This window comes from Cricetulus griseus, chromosome 7 (assembly GCF_003668045.3).
Source record: "Cricetulus griseus strain 17A/GY chromosome 7, alternate assembly CriGri-PICRH-1.0, whole genome shotgun sequence".
NCBI lineage: Eukaryota > Metazoa > Chordata > Mammalia > Rodentia > Cricetidae > Cricetulus > Cricetulus griseus.
This window is the reverse complement of record NC_048600.1, coordinates 87,095,949-87,119,089: the sequence shown is the minus strand read 5'-3', so window position 1 is coordinate 87,119,089 and position 23,141 is coordinate 87,095,949. Positions and strand designations below refer to the sequence as shown.

The window sequence follows — 23,141 nt, the reverse complement described above, 5'->3', positions numbered from 1 at the left end:
CTGAAATCTGGAATTTAGTTGAAGAGAGGGAGGAATGAAGAGGGAAGGGGTCTGTACCAGGTTGGAGAAACCCACAGGAACAGTTGGCCTGAACAAGGAAGAGCACATGGACCCCAGATGCTGTTGGGGAGGCCAGGACAAGACTGATCCAGACCCCTGAACGTGAATGTCAATAAGGAGGCCTCTGCACTCCAAGGAGCCTCTGGTGGTGGATTAGTATTTTTCCCTGGTGCAAGAAGGGACTTTGAGAGCCCATCCCATGTGAAGGGTTACACTCTGGCCCTGGACACATGGGGAAGGGCCCAGGACCAGCACAGGAAGATTTGGTGGACTTTGCAGAGCCCCCATTGAGGGCCCTACCCTGCCTGGGGAGTGGTGGGTGGATGGGTGGGGGTAGGCTGGGGGTGGGGGAGGAGGGATGGGGGTGAGGGAAGGGAGAGGGAGAAGGGACTTACATGTGAAACAAGCTTGTTCCCTAACTAGAACTAATAAATAAATTTTTAAAAAAAGAAAGAAAGAAAGAAAGAAAGGACTAATCATTTTATTATTTATCTCAAGAGGTAAATGTATGAGAAATCTTAAAAGAATCACAAATCTAGAATTTTATATATGGAAGAATCAATCATCTCTACTTTAAATTCACAGGGTGCATAGCTAGTCATCAACAGTACATACACACATACATACATACATACATACATACATACATACATACATACATACATACCAGGAAACTGAGGGCATAAATGGGCACAAGAAATGAATCATCACCCTTGATCATCATCCATCCTAGCACGAAAGGCACTCAGCCAGCAAAAGTGAGGCTACCATTGTTCCTGCTCCCTGACCTCAACGAGTCCCTCACTCAGCTATTAAAAGTATGGCCTTCTAAACTTTAAGTTTTTTTCCAATATTTATACCTCAAAGACACTAACAAAAACATCTTAACCTAACCATAAGTCATATTTAAAGCTTTTTTTTTTTTGGCTATGATGCACATCTCTCAATGTTAAGATTAAAAGAACTTGAGCTAACTTAGCTTCTGGAACTCAATTGTTTCTCTTAATCATTAACCACAGACACAGTCTCTACAGATCCTCAAGAGAAACTAGCTGTGTGACATTTCATTGTTCTTATTTTCTATCCTCTGCAGCCCCTGCTTTATCTGGGCGTCAGGGAAGCATCATCTTGCTTTTACCTACATTAGTAGATAAGCTAACCTCTATCATAACCCCTTACTGTATTTACTAAAGACCCTCAATCATCAAAATCCTATTTGAACTAACACTATGTATTTATAAAGTCATTGCTTCAGTTAAACAGTACAGCTTAGGAGGAAATCATCTTCATCAAAATGTGCAGATAAAAGTACTGAGTAGAATGGGTTGTTTCCATGAGGTAATCACACTACATTAAAGGCAATGGGAATCTCCCCACACCCGTTCATACAAGACACGAGAAAAAATGGCAGCAGCAAACATGCAAAGACATCAATAGCAAGAGACATTCTGGGGGCAAGACTCTCCAAGATTTACCCATCAATGCCTTGCAGGCTGGTGAACCAATCCCCTGAAGTCCATTGTCACTTGCTGCTCCTCTGACATGGCCACTGGCTCTTGAATAATCCACTATATAACTAGGACTTCTGTATAAAATGCCTGACAGGGATATCACTTATGTTGAAATGATATAATCTTGTGATAACACATTGCATAGTAATACTAATGAATGCTATACTAAAATTATAGGTGGCAAAGTATAACCAGAACATTTCTACAATGTGCAAAATGCCTTGGGAGGCACAGAGATGGAAGTATATCTGAAAAAATGTCTTGCAGAATATCAAGAGGCCTGGGAGATTAAGACCTTCCAATTAGGGACATGAAGGACCCTACTCATTCACCTTTTTGTCAACTTACACAGAATGTCTCAGGATGACTTCAGGGCTCTGGTCCAAGATCCTGTTCCCATTTATTCAGTACAGGCATAGGAAGAACAACCTCTGTAGTCATCACCTGTCTCTCTACCATTCCTGCTCATTTCTCATTCTGCTCATCCCTGGGCCTAAGGGGCTCTGCATCCCAGAGGACTCTAGATCCTAGAAGAACTCATTAAACAGGACAAAATAATTATGCAAGACTTCTCTAGGACAAATTATCTTGGAGTTCTGTAGCAGTGACTGATTAGTCTCTCATGTGTTATTGTACTTTGGGGGCCATGAGGATAGTGAGCAGCTGACTGAGAGATGCTTACTCATTATGTGTCTAAGGAATCAGCAGTAGTCCTGTGTGCTGGGTCTTGTTATTTGGGGTGAGTAGTTTGAGAGACCTTAAGATAAACTGGGACCTTATTGTGAAGACTATAAAGCATCTTAGGAGTATTACAGCTTAGTCTCTATACTGTGAACAAAAAACTACAGGTGGTCTTTGAATGCCACTGTGAGAGACTCACATTTCAGAAATATTTCAAGGATAGCACTACAACCAATCTCCCCATAAACATACTCCAGATAATAGAGAAACCTTAACTACAAGGACCCAAGCATATGAAGACACACAGGAAGGACAGAAATGAGAGAAAAGAGAGACTCTACCATATCGCGTTCAATTCTTCCTCCAGCCAAAACAGAGAAGGGAAATGAATTTGTATCTTATTCAGTTACTTCTAGCTTCTAACTCCCCTAGGAAAATCTTAATAATGTCCCCCACCCATCATCCTAACCAGTCTTTTTAGATGTTATATATTTCCCAGTGTCAGCTTTTCCATTTGGATCATTGTGGTTGTTTGAATGCATTTGGCCCCATAAACACCTAAGGAGTAGCACAATTAGGAGTGGCCTTGTTGGAGGTGTTGTCTTGGTTGAGGAAGCTTGGATGACACATACCTTTAATACAGACCTTGAGGCTGAAGGGCACACCTTTAATCTGGGCCACACCTTCTGTTGAAGTGTGTTACTGTGGTGGTGGGGGAGAGCATGCTTTGAGGTCTTTTTCTGAAGCTTCACTTAGTGTGACAGTCAGTGGACTTCCTGTTGCCTCTGAGTCAAGATGTAGGACTCTTAGCTCCAGCACCATGTCTGTCTGCATGCTGCCATGCTACCCACCATAATAGACTAAAGCTCTGAAGTGAAAAATGAGCACCCTCAATTAAATGTTTTCTTACAGGAGTTGCCGTAATCGTGATGTCTCTTCACAGCAACAAAAACCCTAACTAAGACAATCATGAGACTATAGTAGATATTTGTTAATGTCCTATTCTGTACTTATCCTGTGTTCACTTTTTATCATTTCAACTAGAATTGCCCTTCATTCTTCATGAATATGAACTTCAATGGTATTGCCTTCATTGATTACTAGAATAGCTGCCTTTGATTTGTTGACATAAAAGACCCTACGGTTGTCTTTATTCTCTTAATAATATACACTTACATTTTCTGATTGTTTTAGTTGTGAATTGACATTCCATTGTCTGTATTACCATAGTTTACCCATTAACCTGACAAAGAACATCTCAGTTGCTCCCAATTTGGGGCAATTATAGATGAAGCTGATATAAATAAAATTCCTGAAAATTAGACATCATCTTTTTCTTCATTGTGTACAGAAAGGAATTTTCCCTTGTTAGCTATGATTAAATTACCTCAAGCAGTATAGCAATTCTTTCTTTTCTTTTGGTTCAGAGATATAAGGATCCCAAAACTTGTTGACTAGCAGTCTCACTGTCCACTAGAGTAGAGCCAGTAAGCCATCTGTTTAGAAATGTTCTTTTCTTTGAAATGTTATCAAACACTTCTTATGGAGTGTCACATTCTCATCTGTCCTCTCTTAATCCATACACAGTTATAGCAAGAAGTTCTGCAGATTTCAACCTGTTCCACACAGAACAGAAGTTCCTACCCATCCTAATTCTGTGCCCTGATGGGGAATGTTCTTCTGTGTATATGTTTGTCTTATTGGTTGGTGAATAAAACTCTGATTGGCCAGGCAGGATGATAGGTAGGACTAGGAGACAAGGAGGATTCTTGGAAGTATAGGCAGAGAGGAGTCATCATGTGATCCCAGGAAGTGACGTAGCTGGACAGAAACTGCCACTGACTAACCACAGAGTCTGTACAGATAGACAAGAAGTGACATAGCTGAGCAGAATTTGAATATAAGCAGGGACAAACAGGAAATCACTCTTGTCTCTTCTCTGGGAGACATTTAGGAGCAGTCACCATATAGGACACAAGAGGAGTAACAAGTCCAGACCCTTTCTCCCGTTAAAAGAAGACTACGAGTAAATACTTGGACTTACAAAAAATGGTTAATAATTAAGTCAGAGCTAGCCTATAAGAAACCATAGCCAATGGCCAACAGTTTCATAATCAATATAAGTCTTGTGTATTTATTTGGGGGCTCAGAGGTGGCTGTGGAACCTGACAGGAAGAATGCACCTTACAGTGCCCTAATGCTGTGACCCCTTAATACAGTTCATCATGTTGTGGTGACCCACAACCATAAAATTATTTTCATTGCTACTTCATAACTGTAATGTTGCTTCTATTATGATTTATAATGTACCTATTTTTGGAGATAGAGGTTTGACAATGGGGTGGCAATCCACAAGTTGAGAACCACTGATGTAGATTGTGGCAGGGTTACCTCTGGCCTGTTTTCCCTGCTTCCTGTGCCCTAGCATTGGGTTCCTCTGGTTCCATAACCTGAAAGTCACACATTCAGAACATGAAACTGTAAGAGAATTAATGCCTATTGGTCTATCCTTAAATGTGGGTGCTAGATGCTAATGTCTAAGACACTCCTGGTGGTGCTCAAATAAGTTACCCTATAAATTGGTTTCCCTTTTCCCTGTTTAATGAACTTCTCCCAATGGGATAAAGCTCTCAGATAATGCAACTGGAAATGAGACTTTTCTTAGTATCTGCTTTTAGGTTTCACAGGCAAGACAGAATGAAGCATTGCAGACTGTGAAGTGCCTCATGTGTTGCTATGGCATTCATGGAGAAAATAAAACTGCTTAAAGTTTGGACATTTTTCCATCCTGTAAACCAAGAAAGAGATCAGCTGAAATATGACTGTAAGAGTCCATTCAAAAAGCAAGGACAGAAAAGAAAAATGGAGTGTCATAACATAGATGAGAAGGGAATGCAAAGAACCAAAAGTGAGAAGCTCAGAGTGGTTTGAGGCATCACTGTTGAATGGTAATTATGACTTAAAGCTATAGTGGGCAGACATCTTTTAAATCCTACTTAAAATTTTCCTAAATTTTGACCAAAAAATGGAGTGGAATACAATAGGTTTAATTCTTTAAGTCAACCCAAGACTACATGGACAGCACAAATTGGAGTTGATGGGTTTTTAAAAGAGAAGGACATCAAGTTGGATAGATATGGAATTGGTGATCTCAGAGGAATTGGGGAATGGAATGAATATGATCAAAATACAATGTATAAAATTCTCAACAAATAAAAATACTTTCTAAATAAATGAAGTAACTAAATGGCCTTCATTAAACTAACAAGTGCAGAATAACACCTAAAACAATATTCACACCCATCTTGCTATTGATAGTATGAGTGCTTCCAGCATTGTCCTTTGAGGTCGATGGTTTGGGGGCTATCGCAAACATATTACCCATGTTAATGAATCACCTACACCTAAGATAGAGTTTTCAGCCCTTTGGCTAAAATCAAGTATACAATATGCATTTCTGTCTGTTGCAGTGAGCATTTTTACTTGAAGTGGTTCTTCAAATTTAGCAAATGTAAAGCATAGCTCAATAAAACTGCAAAATTAAAAACATCTAGTTTTGCTGCTTAGGTCAAATCTATAAGAAAAGGTTTATTTTTACAAAATGAAGTGAGATGTGGAAAATAGGGCGTGATAAAACAATGCAAGTGGTAAATTAATAACAGCAAATTCTTCAGTTTATACTGTACAACTCCCTTTGTCACTATTTACATTTCATTCATTGCTTTAGTATGATACTTCATCTCAGCATCCACAATTGTAACAAATGCCTGGAAAGTCTTTTGTTCAGAAGCAGATGCTGGTCTAACAGAAACACACTTGAAAATGTTCTTGTCTGGATCATAGTGTCCAACACACCTGTGAACTCGGCCTCTGATCAGTCTTGGAAGTTCACGATCCTGTTTTTCAAAGCATAAAAGTAAAAAATCATTTATTGCTTCATCTACAGTTCAATGTCTCTTGTAATATGACCAATTGAACATGAATCACTCCAAATGATATGAGTCTCTGTGTTGCTTACAAGGTATCTAGGCATACACAGATAACTTGTCACAGAGGAATGGCACTAACCCTGACAGGGCTTCTTACAAACTAGCAAGAAGTTGCTTCCTGGAAAATTTATTAATCCCCCATAATAGCTCGTGAATTATATACTCTTTTTCATAAAAGAATTTCTACTGCAATGGGACTGTGGCCTAAATTGTCCTGTGGTTTTATGGTGGTGGTGGTGGTAGCCACAGACATTGAAAATGAACACTTTAAAATACTCACAATTTCATAAAATACACATGGAAGAGTATTTTTCCCATCTCTCATGAGAAAAGTCTTTGAATACTGTGGGCCAGGTGTGACAGCTGAATCCAGGACAGCTAAGCAACATTGAAGTGGGAAAATGAATATTGATAAATATAAATATAATTTAGCAAAAGAAAGTTGATATTTAAGTGTCATCCCATTAACAGCCTCTCCCAGTTCTACTTATACAGTGGTATTTCACAGAGAAATTATATCATTTCAGTGTATTCTATAGGCTGGCTGAATTCCAAAGCTGTTATAACAATAAAATGCGCTATATCAACAATAAGCCTTATAGCTTAGTGAAAACACCACTGAAGTAGAATTCTAGTGTCAGGTCTTCAGCTTCATACTATTTGATGACATTGTTCAAACTTGATTTATTTCATTTTCTAAAACAAAATATATTCATGTAAGATGTACAAGAACAGAGAAAAAGAGAACAAATAGATCACAAATGTTTTCATTACATCAGGAAATCAAATTAACATGCCTGTCCCCTTCCACTGTTACATTTTGGGGTAGAGTAAAAGCACCTAAGATCTACCTTTTGGGCTAATTTTCAATATTAACTATAGTTTCATTAAACACACTAGCTCTCTAGGATGATTCATCCTACATAACTACAAGTTTGTATTTTTTTATTCTACATTTTTACATCTTCCCCTTAGAGCAAATTATTCAACATCTCTCAAAGCTGTATCTTCATCAATAAGTACAAGTCCTAATTCATGTTTAACACCATACATTTTTATCAAATGGTGTTATTCAATCACTTAATAACCATTTCCTGAGTACTGGAAGTAGACATCTGTTATTTTGAAGACAGCCTACATTTCCCTGAATTAACATAATCTTCTTTTCCAATTTGAGTTATTCTTCATGATACCCTAGGTATTCCTAATGCCACTAAAAACATCCAAATATATTACTGAAGTATTCCTGAAATATTTACCTACCCAATATTTCAAAAAGAAGTACGGTTTTCTGCACTTGTGCACGCCAGTACCTCATGCTTTCAATGACTGCAGAAATGATTCTTAAAGAATTATCTTTGGCCTTTAACTGATGGAAGGGGGCTTCCTTTGGGGGGAAAAAGCATAGTATAGAAAAGTGTTTCATTATATTCATTATACTTTTGGAACTATGTAGAGTCTAGGTCTTTATAATAAGTAAACATGCACAATGTGTGAAAAAAGCTACTAAAAGTTTCAATGCAACTAAATCCCCCAAATTAAAGCCAGCATTACACTGCATTGCACTATAGAGTGAAAATGAGAATGTATTTACAATAAGAAGAGAACTATGTGGCTAAAGAGATGGCTCAGTGGGTGAAGCACTTGTCATAGAAACTAATAACCTGAGTTTGATCCCCAAAATGCATGAAAAGATGGAAAGAGAAAAACAACTCCACGAAGTTGTCCTCTGACCTCCACACAAATGCCCTCAGACCTCCACACATATGTTTCGCTTGTCTGTATTTATGTGTACATAAGGATATGCCTGGTGCCCACAGAAGTTAGATAATGGTATCATATCCCCTCGAACTGGAATTTCGGAAGGTTGTGAGCCATCTAATGGGTGCTGGAAACAGAACCCAAGTCCTTCAGAAGTGTGGCCAGTGCTCTTAACCAATGAGTCATCACTTCGGCACCATACTTTATTGGATTTTTGTTTGTTTGTTTGTTTGTTTGTTTGTTTGTTTGAAGATCTGAAAATACAGCTTTTAATTTGAGCTCTTGGCAGGCAAAGGCAGGCCGATTTCTGTGAGTTTGAGGCCAGCTAGTCTACGTAGTGAGTTCAGGGTAACATAGTGAGACTCTGTCTTAAAGCAAACAAAACTCAAGCAGAACAGATACTTTCAAGAAAAGGGGCACGATTTCATTTCTGGGGGTGAGGGCTGTAAAGAACACTGAAGAAACTTTTTTTTCAAAGTCTCCCAATCTTGACCCTCCTGAGCAAGATTTAAATGAGCCACTGTTACTAGGGTAACAGCATCATATCATTCTGTATATGGGTAGCATGACCTTGAGAATCACTATAAAACATGCTACCTTAGTCATATTTCTAGAAAATAAAAAAATACAGAATTGACCCTAATTGCTTGTTAACCACAATGATGTTCAGATTATGGTCAGAACAAATACAGAGCAGTTAAGCAACCAAACACTAATAGCAGTAACAAGCTGAAAGAGCTGAGGGAGAAAAGGAAATGACCAAAACCATGAAAACTAGGCTCAAGGAGGGACACAGACATTGCTACTGTTATGATTCTGAAGTAGGTAGAAAACAAAACCTCCACCTCTCTCTGAACATCCACATCCTCCCAGTGACCCCCCCATCTGGGTGACCTCTAGTAGAAGCCAGAAAACAAAGGTTCCCAGGGTGAGGCACCAGGTAAAACAATGCATCCCTCCAGAACTCAAAGATGCACAGAGGGACAATCTATTGGGCCCTGAGATGAGGAGAGAGAGAGAAAATAACCTGCACATATGCAACAACAAAAAAAAAAAACATTTCAAAGAGCAATTAGAAATGCAGCTGAGGAAAAGGAACATGTTCTCTAGAACAGAATTCAAAGCTGAGAAGTATCATAGTATACACCATATTCATCCCAATGTAAAAACTCCAGGATGAATGGCACTTTGCAATATGGTGTAGAAGGACAGGACCAGATTACACAGCAGAAGTCAGTGAACTATGGTCTACATTCCAAATCCAACCATCTCTTTGTTTCAACATTTATTGGACCACAGCCATGCTCATTCATTAATGTGTTGTCTATGGCTGCTTCAAGTTATAATGGCAGAGTTTAGTCATGAACTGAAATAACTGCAACAAAGACAGTATGATTCATAAAACCAAACATATTGTTATCTGGCACTTTGCAGGAAAAATGTTTCTGATATATTTTGGAGAAAATGACAATAAAAAGTATGGATTGTTTCTACAAGAAATGGATGAACTATTGTTACCTTAAAATTTCTTAAAAGAGTAAAAACAAGAACCCAGTAAGAAATTCTAAAGCCACTATAAAAAAAAAAAATCTGACATTTTAGAAACTAGCATTCATCTACTCCAAAGGGAATCTGGATATTTGTATGAATCTGCATATACCATGTATATTTCTAAATACTTACTACACATGTACAAACATGTAAATAAGCCATTCATTAATATTTAAATGTTTACCTTCAGAGCATTTTCTCTTGGAGTGTCACCCAACACTGTTTTCTTAAATTGATTTTGTTGAAAACTGGGCTTAAATGCCTGCAGTGCACTGGCTCTCTCTGGGCCTTTCACTGTAGAGCCAGACAGTTTTGATAAACATGTTTGTCTGATTACTTCATTTTCTTTGTGTCCATGTAAGTTAGGAAATTCAGGTGTTCCTGACTGTTTCTGTCGTTGAGCTCCCAAATTCACTGCACAAGAATTGAATTCACTGTTTAGGGCTGGGCTTGCTGTTTTACGCTGAGGTCGGAAGTCATTTTTATCCCAGGTTCTCAAGCTGGTATTTCTGTTGTCACTTCTGTAGCTGTAAAAGAAAAACATAATTCTGTCTTTTTATCTAGGAACAACTGATGAATTTTTTCATTTTTATGACAATTAGTGATCTACAGCTACTAAGTAGTAAGAAATTTCAAACACATCATTCATTATACAATGGTACAATATATTATTACTTCACTTTCCAGATAAAGAGACAGCCTTAGGGAAGAAACAACTCATACAAAGATATACAGCAGCAAGTCACTTGTAAGTTCAGAACTCAGAGAACACCTGTCTCCCAACTCAAAAGTATAGTGCTACAAACATGTGTTTACAATATCCAAGCCTTCATATAATAGTAGTCTCCAAGTGAAAATATTTTGAAGACTTTTGCTTAATTCTTTATACATTTACTTTGAAATTTTCTACAAAGTAAAAAAAGAAAGCTACAGCTTGCCTGTAAGGTTATTTAAAATGTTGTGCTTTCCAAAGCCCTATTGACCAAACTATTTTAGCATTTATTTACCATATTACTCTAAATGACTTTAAAAAGCTCGTCGGTGTAGGATGTTAATAAGACCCAAACAAAAGTACTTCCTAAGCAGGCCAGTTAAGAGTGATTATGGGTAGGAGAAACTAGTCCAACTCACAAAAACTTAATTTTGAAAACTGCAAGCATTACAAGGCAATCAACACAAGACACCCTTTGTTTTTAAAAGGGATGGGGTGAATCTAGTGATCAGCAAAAAGCCTAGGTTTTGTGGGTATAAGGCTTGTACAGTTTGAGAAATACTGTTAAATAAAGTAAAAATTTAAGAATGGGATGAAAAAAAGAAATCACAGTTATGAATCTTAAGGTTATGAACACCATAAACATCATTAGTGTCCAGGTAAAATATCAGAATTATTGCTATTCTTCAGTGTTTGGAACACTCTGGCCTACATCTATTTCCTCTGAATGAAACATTCCTTCCTAGATGAGAGAAGGAGGCTCAAAGGATTCGAGCAGCTAATGAAATGCACAAGACTCAGAAAATCACAAGATGCAGTTCCTTCCCACAGTTACATAAGCAGCAAACATTGTTGCAGAGATAACACTCTGGCATAGCTACCTGCTAAGTGTACAGGGAACTCAGAGATAAGCTTCTACGAGTCATCACCTATGCTGGGCTAACTTTTCCATGACGTAGCTGCCTCTCCACACTCCTATATGTAACCTCAAATGCACGCTGTTTTTATTGTAAAAAAAGTCAGGTACCCTGGAGAATGGGGAAAGGAACAAGATCTCCTGAGCAAATTGGGAGCATGGAGAGAGGGGAGGGGGAACTAGGAGAATGAGAGGGGAGAAGAGGAGGGGTGAGGAAGACATGATGGGACAGGCAGGTTGAGTTGGGGGAAGAACAGAAGAGAGCAAGATAAGAGACAATATAATAGAGGGAGACATTATAAGTTCAAAGAGAAATCAAGCACTAGGGAAATATCTGGAGAGCTACAAAGATGACACCAGCTAAACCTTGAACTGAACTGAAATCCAGATGCAGAGGAGGAGGACTGATGAACAAAGGGGTCCATACCAGGCTGGTGAAACCCACAGAAACAGCTGAGCTGAACAAGGGAGAACTCTTGGTCCCCAGGCTGATAGCTGGGAAACCAGCATGGGACTGATCCAGACCCCCTGAATGTGGGAGTCAGTGAGGAGACCTTGGAAATCTATGTGGCCTCTTGTAGTGGACCAGTACTTATCGCTACCATAAGAATGGACTTTAGGAGCCCATCCTACATAAAGGGATACTCCCTGAGCCTAGACACAAGGGGGTTGGCCTAAGCCCTATCCTAAAGAATATGATAGACTTTGAAGACCCCCCCCATGGAAGGCCTCACCATCCCTGGGGAGCAGAAAGGGTATGGGATAGGTAGAACATTAGTAGGGGGAAAGGGGAGGAGGGGAAGGAGAGGGACCTGGGATTGACATGTAAAATAATTTTCTTTCTAATAAAAAAAAGTCATTGAGAATCACTATAAAACATACTATCTTAGTCATACTTCCAGACAACAAAAACAGAATTTATCTTGGGTCCTAAAAAGGATTTTTAGATTTCTGAGTAAAACAAACACAGACCACGTAAGCACCCAATTAAAGAACTAGCAATTTTTTAAGCTATATTAATTCAGCTTTCTCAAACAAGTGCTTACCTAGACCCAAAGTCTATACACCTCATTGAACCTCTATGTAGTTAGAAGAGTCATTCTGAAGCCATGGAGCTTTGTTTTGGATTGGTATACTTTCACTATCAATTAAACTTTTATGCATTGACCACCACAAATGAACTAGGTCTTTAACTCTTACCCTGGAAAAAAAACTCCAAATGGATCAAAGGTCTCAAAACCTGAAAGTACTAGAGGGAAAAGTAAGGAAAACTCTACAAGACAAAGGCATGGGTAAGGACTTCCTAAATAGAACCGTTGTTGCACCAGAAATAAGGCCAACAATTGACAAATGGGACCTCATGAAATTAAAAACTTCTGTACAAAAAAGGGCATGCTGGTCAGTCAAGTAAAGAGGCAGTCTGCATTATGGAAGAAAATCTTTGCCAGCTATATTTCTGTCAGAGAATTAATGTCTAGAATACACAAAGAACTAAAAACCTAAACACCAACAATATCAAACAACCCAATCAGAAGATAGTGGGCTATAGATTTGAACAGAGTGCTCTCAAAGAAAAGATATAGTCAATGGACATTTTTTTAAAAAACTTAACTTTATGGATATTAAGAAATTTGTTAGTCACTGAATCCAGGCCTATTTTCTCTGCACTTTTTTTTTATTTTTACAAAATTATAATTTCACATGTCAATATCTGTTCTTATCAGTTTAATGAACATTTCTTAAAATGTTCATTAGCCACCACAGAAATGCAAGTTTAAAATTTCAAGATTCCATCTCACCACAGTCAGAAGAAATAAAATGTTAACAAATGCTGACAAGGATATGGGAAAGAGAAACTCTTTTTTAATTAAAAATTTTTTATTTAAGTTAGAAACAAGCTTCTTTTACATGTCAATCCCAGTTCCCTCTCCCTCCCCTCCTCCCCTGCTCCCAACTAGCCCCCTATTCCAACCCCTTTCTGCTCTCCAGGGAGGGCGAGGCCTTCCATGGGGGATCTTCCAAGTCTGCCATATCATTTGGGGCAGGGCCTAGGCCCTCCCCAGTATCCCTCTATGTGGACTGGGCTCCCAAAGCCCATTTGTGTACTAGGGGTAAATACTGATCCACTACCAGTGGCTCCATAAATTGCCCAAGAGAAACTCTTATTCAGTGTTGGTGAGAGTACAATCTGATAGAAGCACTGTGTAAATTAAGTTTGGAGGCTTCTCAAAACACTAGAAATGTAAGAACCTGAGGAAAGTAGGTAGGGGCACTATGAAATGCTATCTTATGGACATGATATGGCAATGCACTCACAAACTCAGGAGCTGGGGTTACTTGCACAAAATCTGCACAAGATCAGCATAGATGCAATAGATGACCTCTAGCCTCACCCCATACTGGTGATGTATTGGATATATTGGCAGTTGACAGTTTTTGGAGAAGAATCATTGGTTTTCGATGAAGTGCCACTGACAAGATTCCCATGATTCGGTAGCAGCCTCACACCCATGCACATATGGACCAACTAATTGACTTTAGTGGATATTTAAAAGAAAGGTGGCACACATCTTTAATTCCAGCACTCAGAAGGCAGAAGCAGGGGGATCTCTGTGTGTTCAAGGCCATCCTGGTTATATTGTGAGCTTTGGGACAGGCAGGACTACATAGAGATACTCTGTCTCCAAAAAAAGACATGAAGTTGAAAGATATGGAAGAGTTGGAGTAGGAAATAAGTGTTATATATAGTCATATTTCACTGTTTATGTAATAGAACCACTATATGACCAAGCTATATCACTTGGGCATATACCAAAAGGACTCTGTATCCTACTATGGAGACATTTCATCTACATTCATTGAAGGTCCAATCACAATATCCAAGAAAGAGAATCAACCTAGATGTCCATTAGCAATGAACAGATAATAAAAATATAATCCCTATATACAGTAGAATTTTATTCAGTTATAAAGAAAAATAAAATTGTGAAATTTTCCAGTAAATTGATGTAACTTGAAAAAATACTAAGTGAAGAAATCCAGGTTCACATGAACAAATGCCATGTTCTCATATGTGAATCCTGGCTTCAATTTTTTAGATGCATATATTTAATCAGAGTACCTATAGAAGCCAAGAAGCTAGAAAGGAGATGTTGAAGAAGTACCTAGATTATATTCAAATACCAGTTATTTATTAATGTAGAAATTTTCTAAATGTACTTCTAAGAAAGAAAAAAAAAGGTTTTTTTTTTTAAGGAAAGAAGAAGAAAAAACATAGGCAGACTTACCCCCAACCACTTTGGCTTCTTTCAGCATTTGACAGAATAGATTTAGGCACAGAATCTTGACTTTTCATGGGATAAGAAGCAGAAGCTGGTATATGCCTTTCAAGGAAATATGTTGTTAAATAGTTTGTTTTCAAACTGAGAAATGTAAAATGCATACTGAAAAGTAACATCAGTCAGTAATAGACACACATTTATTGACTCATATTTTTATACATACCCTGTATTCATTGTTCTCTTTAAAGAAGTCACCTCTGGATTCACAGCTTCCCATGCCCAATCTCAAAATATAAGAACAGATAAAATAAGAGGAATCTTTTTCAAAATAATTCCTAACATTTAATTAATTTGGGAGCTCTAACAAGTCGGAGATATAGACACAGTCTTCAGAAGCACTTGGTTGTACGATTTGTCATGGCCTGCCTAATTTTATAAACATCTTCCTTCCCCACTGTAAAGATAGCAGTTTAATACGTCTTTTCCACAATCAATCATGATATAGTGCCTTGTAATTGGCAATATAAATTTAGTCCAACCCAATGTTTCTTAAACTTTATTCTACCCCACATCAAGAAATATATCATAACTGGTAACTAGATAGCTAGTATCTGAAACTAACAGAGACACAGAATCAGAGGGTAAGACACCAAAGTTTTAAAATCAAGTCTAATCCTTACTATGCATGATATACACTGGCATTTTCTATTCTGTTCTAGTTATTCTCTTAAGTTTTAAAGATTTTTATTTTACATTTTAATTATGGGGCATAGTGCACCCATGGAGGCCATAGGATCCCCTGAAGTTGGAGTTATAAAGAGGCAGTGAGGTACCTGACATGGGTGCTAGGAACCAAAATCAGGTCTCCTGAAAGACCAGTAATCTCTCTTAACCTCTGAGCCATCTCTCTATCCCCTTACTCTCTTCTTTGAAAAGTTGATTTTATCCCTGACTAGGGATGTCAAGAAAAAATTCCTATTTCTTCATGGAATAATTAGCCCTTGTAATTTCTCAAATCATTATTCATGCTACTTATAAAACATTTTAAATGGTGAGGAAGATTTTTGGGGGGACAGGGAGAGCGGTTCGGGACAGGATTTCTCTGTATTGCTTTGGAGCCTGTCCTGGAACTTGCTCTGGAGACCAGGCTGGCCTGGAACACCCAGAGATCCTCCTGCCTCTGCCTCCCGAGTGCTGAGCTTAAAGACGTGTGCCATCAACGCCTGTCGGTGAGGAGGATTTTAAGTGATGGAGAATGATAAGATGAATGCTGAGTTATACATGTCCATTTTCTACTTTTTGTCCATAGAAAAGGAACGGGGCTAAAGATGGCTCTCTGTGAGGAAAGGTATTTGCCATGTAAGTCTCATATTCTGAGTTCGATACCAGAATCCACAGTGGACTGAGAGAACCAACTCCCAAAAGTTGACCTCTGACCTGCACATACATACCATCATGATATGCATACACATGTGCTCATTCACACATACTAATAATAAAATTCAAATTTGAAAATTGGAATGTTATATGTTAATTTTATACTTTAAATTCCTAGTGTGGAAGAAGAACAATTTAATGACTATATGAAAGTCTGTGGAAGCACACTAAATGAAATTTAAAATATGAGTATTTATATATGTAAAAATATTGTAATATTTTATTCACAATTCAACTAAAAATTTTAAAGTCTGTCCCCAAAACTTAAATATACATAACATAATCTACCAAATCTATTTCAGAATGTCTGCCTATCAGTGTCTTCTTCCAAAAGTAAGTAAAAAGTCAATGAACACTGAGCCAGTGAACAAGATGGCATAGTGGGAAAGCTTGCTATTAAGCATGATAACCTGAGTCTCATCTTGGGAACACACATGCACACACATACACAAATAAATAAATAAAGTGAAAAATGAAGTCAACAAACATTTAAGATCTCCCGGTCTCACTTAAAAGGTGACACATATTAAAAGCTTCCTGACTCCAAAACTTAATCAAGAGTTACAAAAGGCAGTCAATCTCTAAGAAATAAAGCTAGAATATGTAAACTTCCAGCAATTGTAACTTATATATCATGCTATTTGAAGCTATATAAAGGCATACTAGATGAGAGTATCTTAGATAAAGTTCCTTAAATTGAGTAATTTACAAATAGGAATTTTTGACAGTGCTGGAGACTAAAGTATATTAGATTGAGGTGACAACAAACTAGGTGTTTGATGAAAGCATGTTCTGTGCTTCAGACTTAACCTCTCTTAGCATAACCTCACATGACAGAAGCAGCAAACATACTTCTCCTTCATCCTTCTTTTATATGTTCGCTAGTCCTGTGAGTAGAGGTAGAGTCCTCACAACTATAAGAACCTCCTTAAGGCCCATCTCCTACTCAATGATTAAGTTCACCTTAAGAATTTTCAGAAAAAGAGTAAGGGAGACAAAGAAGAGAAACAGGCAAAAATGCCCTGAGAAAGCAATGACTAGAGCCAAGCACCAGAAATTCCTGGGCTTATGCCTTTTCTACAGTCTATTTTTTCCACTTTTTCTTATACTCTATATACAGTTAACCCTGTTTCTGAGGTAACTCAAATCCTTCCACTCTTTCCTACCAAATACATAAGTCACAGCAATCTATGTTTTGAGAAAGAAAAATAATCTTTGCAACGTAGGTTTCTACTTTATTAGAACCAAGGCTCCAGACATAAAGATACTCTATTTAAATGCTAAGCCACCCTCGTAGACAAGGCAACTCAGAACTCCTGTGCTGGAATGCTCAGAAGGAGCCAAGTGATCTCTGTATCTGAACAGTGAAAAGCAGCAGGGACTTGCTGCAATGAGAAACCGAGTGATTTTCTACAACCCTCATTCTTGTCTCTTGAAATTTTCACTTTATTTTCTTACCTGTTGGTCGAGGAGGGGAACCATAACTGTCAGAAACGGTACTGAAACCTGGATCATTCTGAAGTGGATTAGAAGTTAATGGCTGTCTGTTCCTCTTTTTCTGATTGAACAATGGCACAGGCAAACAGCCTACATTGGATGTACCAATAAATTAATATAAAGCACATAAATAAGTATATCTACTTCTAGATTAATTACCATTAATAATATGTAATGATGCAAAGTTTGTACTTCTATATTCTAATACACCAGATATATTTATATGCCCTTGAAATGATTTTTATAATCTTTCAGAAGTCCTAAATAGCTCACCAGTGTCTCAAAAGTCCTTTGTCTATCTTATCACTTTAATTCTTACTTGTAAGCAATTCCTATCTCTGCTTTTATCCCTACACTCTTTCCAAACCCTACTTCTTTTCCTTATGTACCCCTGCTGCTTCTCTATTTCCTTATGAGATGCAAAGCACCTATAGAATATATCAAAGCTAAGAAAGAAGAAACTTTGAGCCATGCTTTCTGAAAATCTAACCATGCTTTAGAGTGTGACAGACAGACAGCCTCCGGGGCTATAGTTACCAAACTTCAGCTTAACTAAGATTTTCCTGGAATTCTGATTAACATGTGGGTTTCCAAGGTCCAAATCCCCAATGCTGAAATTTTTATCTCAATATATTTAGTCTGGAACCCAAAATTATAATTTTAACAAATGTCCCAACTATCTATAATGATATTTTTCTTTGGATCATTTTGAGAATGTCTTCAGACAGTGGTTCTCAACTTTCCTAATGCTATTTTCCTTCAATATAGTTCTCACATTGTGGTGACCCCCACCATAAAATTATTTCATTGCTACATCATAAATGTAGTTTGCTACTGTTATGAATTTTAATGTAAATATCTGATATGCAGGATATCTAATATGTAACCCCTAAGGGGGTCACAACCCACAGGTTAAGAACCACTGTCTTAAACAAATGACAACACCCAATCCAGTTAAAATGAATACTATCACCACTTCCTCCAGATTGTAGAAGCAGATTCTCCAATCAAATAAATAAATAAACTTTAAAAGCTACACAGGAATTCAGGGTCAAAAGAGGTCTTCAAAGCAAGAACTAGAAAAACCTAGATAGGACCCAAGTTCCTAAATCTCAGTTCAGAAACTCTTTTGACACTCTACCATTGTCTTGCTGACCCATTCTCATTGCACTGCAGGAGAATACTAACTCTGGAGGCTCTCTAATGAAAAACTAAGATCATGTAGGCTCTTGGGTCAGGCTGCCTGGGTTTTAACTGTGCCTTCAAAGTAAATGTGAAATACAATTTCAAAGCTAAATGTGAGCAGCTTCCTTAAATTCTTTGTGCCCATGATACATACAGAGAAGCAGAGAAGCATAAGTGTATGGACTCAAAATCAGAGATTTCTAGGTTCGAGTCCTGTTTCTACCACTCAATAGATTAGTTAAGGTCTTTGTGCCTTGGTTTCTTATCTAGAAAATAGAGGTGATAATAAGGATTAAATAATACTTCTGATTAAGTGTCTAGAATATGGTGTGCCCACCATAAATTATTATTATGATCTTCACTGTAAATTATAATCATTTCCCTGGCTCTCATCATTCTTGACTTCTATCTTTACATCACCTTATAATTGAGAAAATATAAATACAAAACATTATAAATACAAAATATTAGAAATTGGAAATGCTTCTAAAACCACAAAAATATGTTTGTTTCCTGCTTACAGCATGATTAAATCAATCACTTAAGTTCTGTAGAAGTTTGCCTTGACAAACCTACTTTACCTCTTTTGGATATAAAAGAAAAGAGGCTAGACTAAATGTTTAATCTCTTTATAAGTTCTTTCCAAAATGTTCCTAGTAATTATACACGTTTTATGTGGTATTTGAAAAATACCTAAAAATAAAAAGTTGGTCAATACCTGCTGTACTTCGAGTTGAATTTTCATTTAGGTTTCTCTTCATTTTCTTCAGTATCAATCTTTTTTTATTTAGCACTTGACATTTACAAAATGAAGCTGACTAAACCTTTAAAGGAAGAAACTTGTAACTCATATTTATCAACAAGATCAACTTTTCAGTCTATTAAGTATGGACATTATGGTTTAAAACTTTCAAATGTGATCACTTCAGTAATTACTTTATGACTAAGAATTTGAAACGTATCGCATTTTTCCAGCTATGTTCAAATAAGTTATAATGGGGTGGATATAATCTTGTTTTCTAAATACTTTTGGGTTTTTTTTTTTTTCGAGACAGGGTTTCTCTGTGGCTTTGGAGCCTATCCTGGCACTCGCTCTGGAGACCAGGCTGGCCTCGAACTCACAGAGATCCACCTGCCTCTGCCTGCCGAGTTCTGGGATTAAAGGAGTGCTCCACCAATGCCCAGCAATATACAGATTTTTCACACTAAGTAATTTATTTCAGAATTCAAGACCCGTGATGGGAATTCTGAACCAAAGCTATAAAAGAAAGAGACTAAAGGCACCGTCAAACTTAGAGAAACAAATGAAACATTATTTTCATTGAATTTTTTCTGCTTTTAGCTTCCTAATATATTTATACCTTAATTTAATTTAACAAATACTTGCCCATGAAAAGGCCAGACAACAAACCCAAATAATTCCTGCTACAAATTCACTGCCCAATGAGACAGACTGTCGTGAACACAACTAAAATGCAAATCGAACAGGTAAACGTTAATGTCCAAATATCATTTGCAAAAGTAAAACTCGAGCCGGGCGTTGGTGGCACAGGCCTTTAATCCCAGCCCTCTGGAGGCAGAGGCAGGTGGATGTCTGTGAGTTCGAGACCAGACTGGTCTACAAGAGCAAGTTCCAGGACAGCCTCCAAAGCCACAGAGAAACCCTGGCTCGAAAAACCAAAAAAAAAAAAAGGTAAAACTCGAAAACAAGAGGTATAAGACTGCATATTTCATATTTGTGTCTCTTGAACATGGAAACCGAATACAGGAAACCTGTATGCTTTTGTACCACTCTAGGAAACACAACAGAGATCCGGCCGGTTTTTTTTTTTTTTTTTTTTTTGATTGTTTGTTTGTTTGTTTTTTCTCAATACAGAAACAGGAACTCGCCCAAAACCTACAAGGACTTAGGACAAGGACAATACTGAATACCTTAAATATCCTAAAACGATGGCATGCAAGACAGGGTCTCTCCTACAACCCAGACTTGCCTCAGACTACTGGTCTTCCTGAATCTCTACCACCCAAGTGCAGGAGCTACAGGTGTAGACCAGTACGCCTGAAACAAATACATGAAGTGCAACATTACCCTCAGGGGACCCATAGACCCTCTGCTTCCCAGTGAACCTGCTTCCACTGGGGCGTGCTTGCGTGCGTGCGTGTGTCTGTGTGTCTGTGTGTGGAAGGGGGGTCTATCCAACTCACAGGGGCGTGTGTGTGCGCGTGCGTGCGTGCGTGCGTGCGTGCGTGCGTGTGTGTGTGTGTGTGTGTGGAACGTGTGTGTGGAAGGGGGGTCTACCCAACTCACAGGGGCGTGCGTGTGTCTGTGTGTCTGTGTGTGGAAGGGGGTCTACCCAACTCACAGGGATGCGCGTGAGTGTGCTTGCGTGCGTGCGTGTGGGGGGGGGGTCTACCCAACTCACGGGCTCACCCTCCCTAAGGCCTTGGCCTCAGGAGGAGGCTGGACAGGGCCTGTTTGGGGCCCTCCTTGAAGGAAAGGAGACTTTTTCCAGTCAGAATTCACGTTCTCTCCCAACAGCCCACCCCCGGCCTAACACACTCAATCACGGGGCCATCTGGGGTCAACACACGGTGTTTCCCTTTCTGGAACCCCCTGTCAACACCATGTACAAACGGAGCCCTCGAGTCAACCTCGCCTTCCGCAGCGGCCACGTGGAGCGAAAACAGCCGGCGACGCAGAACTCGCGGCCTCTGAAAAACCGCGGGCAGCCTGTGCGCAGGCGTGGCAATCCGCGCAGGCGCTCTGGAGAACCCGTGCTACTGACTGCGCAAGCGCACAGGGCCACCCGCGCATGAATGCCTCGCGCAAGCGCACATGGCCAGCTGCACATGAAGGCCTCGCGAGAGTTGCAGGAGTTTCTCAACCAGGAAAGCCAAAAGCCACGCCCTTGGCGTTCTTGCTTGTGAGTTATGCAGCCGGCACAGGCATGGCGCTACCTCTTTAGCTGTCTGTCCAGAGAGAAACAAGTTCTGGTTATGGATGAGGCAGAGGGAGATTCCCCAGCACAGCCATGCTCTGCCCCCCATGTCAGAAAATCATGGCCTCTCTTGCCCATTTCTTAGATGCTAGATTATTTTCTAAGATGGCTGCTGGCATCCTCGACTGTGCCTAGAAGAGAATAACTCACAAGGCATCAAAACAAGGTGTGTCTTGCCTGCTCTGACGCCGTGGGTCAGGCAGGGAATTTAGTCTCCAGGAGGCCAGTGAGGAGCTGAGGCCGGTTTTGAACTGGCCCCCTCCAAAGCAAAGAACAATAAGGCAGAACCCAGTGCTGCAGTTGCCCAGGAGAGCAAAAGAGCACATGGGCCACAGAGGGACTCTACAAAGGAAGCCGGGTGGTCTGACGACCTGACCTCTGAGCTCCAAGCCTCCTGCCTGGAAAAAACTGGGAGTTTTTGGCTCTGTGACTTTGGGCAACTTATCCTTTCTATGTCTACATTTCCTTCCTCAATAAAATAGCAATAATATTTACTTAATTGCCTTAGACTATTAAAAGGTATTAAACTGTCCCAGCACATAGTAAGTGCTCAATAAAGGTTAATTCTTGTTTCAAACAGTAGCTGCCATTTTTTGGGTCCTTATCATAGTGTAGACCAGGTATTTAGTATAGATGTCTGGGCTCAAAGACAATGCTCTATTGCCCTGTCTTCTGGCTATGTAACACAGATCAAGGGAAGAAGTGGGAAGGGTGACTATCGAGGAATGGTTATTAGTAAAGTTCTACAACTACAAGATAATAAAAATAGGTTTGAAAGTCAATAAATAAGAGTAGTACTAGATAGTAGATTGCTAAATTATAACAGACCTTGGATGACAGGGTAAGGAATAAACTTTAAACATTTGTAATTTAGAAAAAGACTTCAACAAAATGTCTGGAAAAGCTGAGCCATGATGGTGCACACCTTTAATCCCAGCACTCAGAAGGCAGAGGCAAGCAGATCTTTGTGAGTTCAAGGCTAGACTGATCTACATAGTGAGTTCCAGGACGCCAGGGCTGTTACACAGAGAAACTTGGCCCCATAAAACAAACAAACAAAGACTGGAAAAAAGAAAGTATTCATCATGATTCCAGATAGAAGATTTTAAAACATCAGTATAATAAGCATCAAGGAAGTAAATTTTGGCTTCATATATGCATACATAAATGCATGTGTAATACATAACCAAAAAAATAGATTTCTCATTCTTAAAAATGACAAGAGATCAGGTAATGCTCATCGGTAGAGAGAGTGGTTACCCAGAATGAAGCCCTGGATTGGATCCTCAGTATAAAAAAAAAAAAATCACAACTTTAACTGTAGTGAGAGCTAAATCATCTAAGGGAGTCTCAGTTGAGGGATTTCACAAATCATATTGGCCTGTGGTCATGTCTTCAAAAGATGATATTGATTGGTAATTGATGTGGGAGGTCCCAGCCCACTGTGAGTAGCACCAGCTCTCCCTAGGTGACTGGGTCTGGGCAACATAAGAAAGCTAGCTGAGCAGAACAGAAAGTGAGTGGGCAAGCCCTCCTCCATGGGTTCTGCTTCAAGTTCCCG

The 23,141-nt window shown here is 38.9% G+C and overlaps 1 protein-coding gene across 3 annotated transcripts; it reads right to left on the bottom strand.

Annotated features, from left to right (window-relative positions):
- Window positions 1-5,820: 5,820 nt before the first annotated feature.
- Window positions 5,821-19,342, bottom strand: Spata22 (spermatogenesis associated 22). Of its 3 annotated transcripts, none has more exons than XM_027426132.2 (8): window positions 19,300-19,342; window positions 17,358-17,486; window positions 14,686-14,746; window positions 14,469-14,564; window positions 9,738-10,080; window positions 7,505-7,628; window positions 6,522-6,619; window positions 5,821-6,148 (listed from the first exon to the last, which is right to left on the bottom strand). In XM_027426132.2, the coding sequence occupies exons 1-8, from the start codon at window positions 19,340-19,342 to the stop codon at window positions 5,957-5,959; spliced, it is 1,086 nt and encodes a 361-aa protein (XP_027281933.1). In that variant the 3' UTR covers window positions 5,821-5,956. The 3 variants fall into 3 exon arrangements, with proteins under 3 accessions (XP_027281933.1, XP_035303072.1, XP_035303073.1); XM_035447181.1 differs by having other exon boundaries at window positions 17,406-17,486; XM_035447182.1 differs by lacking the exon at window positions 17,358-17,486.
- Between the last annotated feature and the right edge of the window lie 3,799 nt (window positions 19,343-23,141).

Coding starts and splice junctions, on each gene's coding strand:
- Spata22 (XM_027426132.2), bottom strand. CDS start 19,342: ATGAAGAGAAACCTAAATGAAAATTCAACTCGAAGTACAGCAG. Junction 17,487..19,299: donor TTCAACTCGAAGTACAGCAG/GTATTGACCAAC, acceptor CATCCAATGTAG/GCTGTTTGCCTGTGCCATTG. Junction 14,747..17,357: donor TTCCCCTCCTCGACCAACAG/GTAAGAAAATAA, acceptor TTATATTTTGAG/ATTGGGCATGGGAAGCTGTG.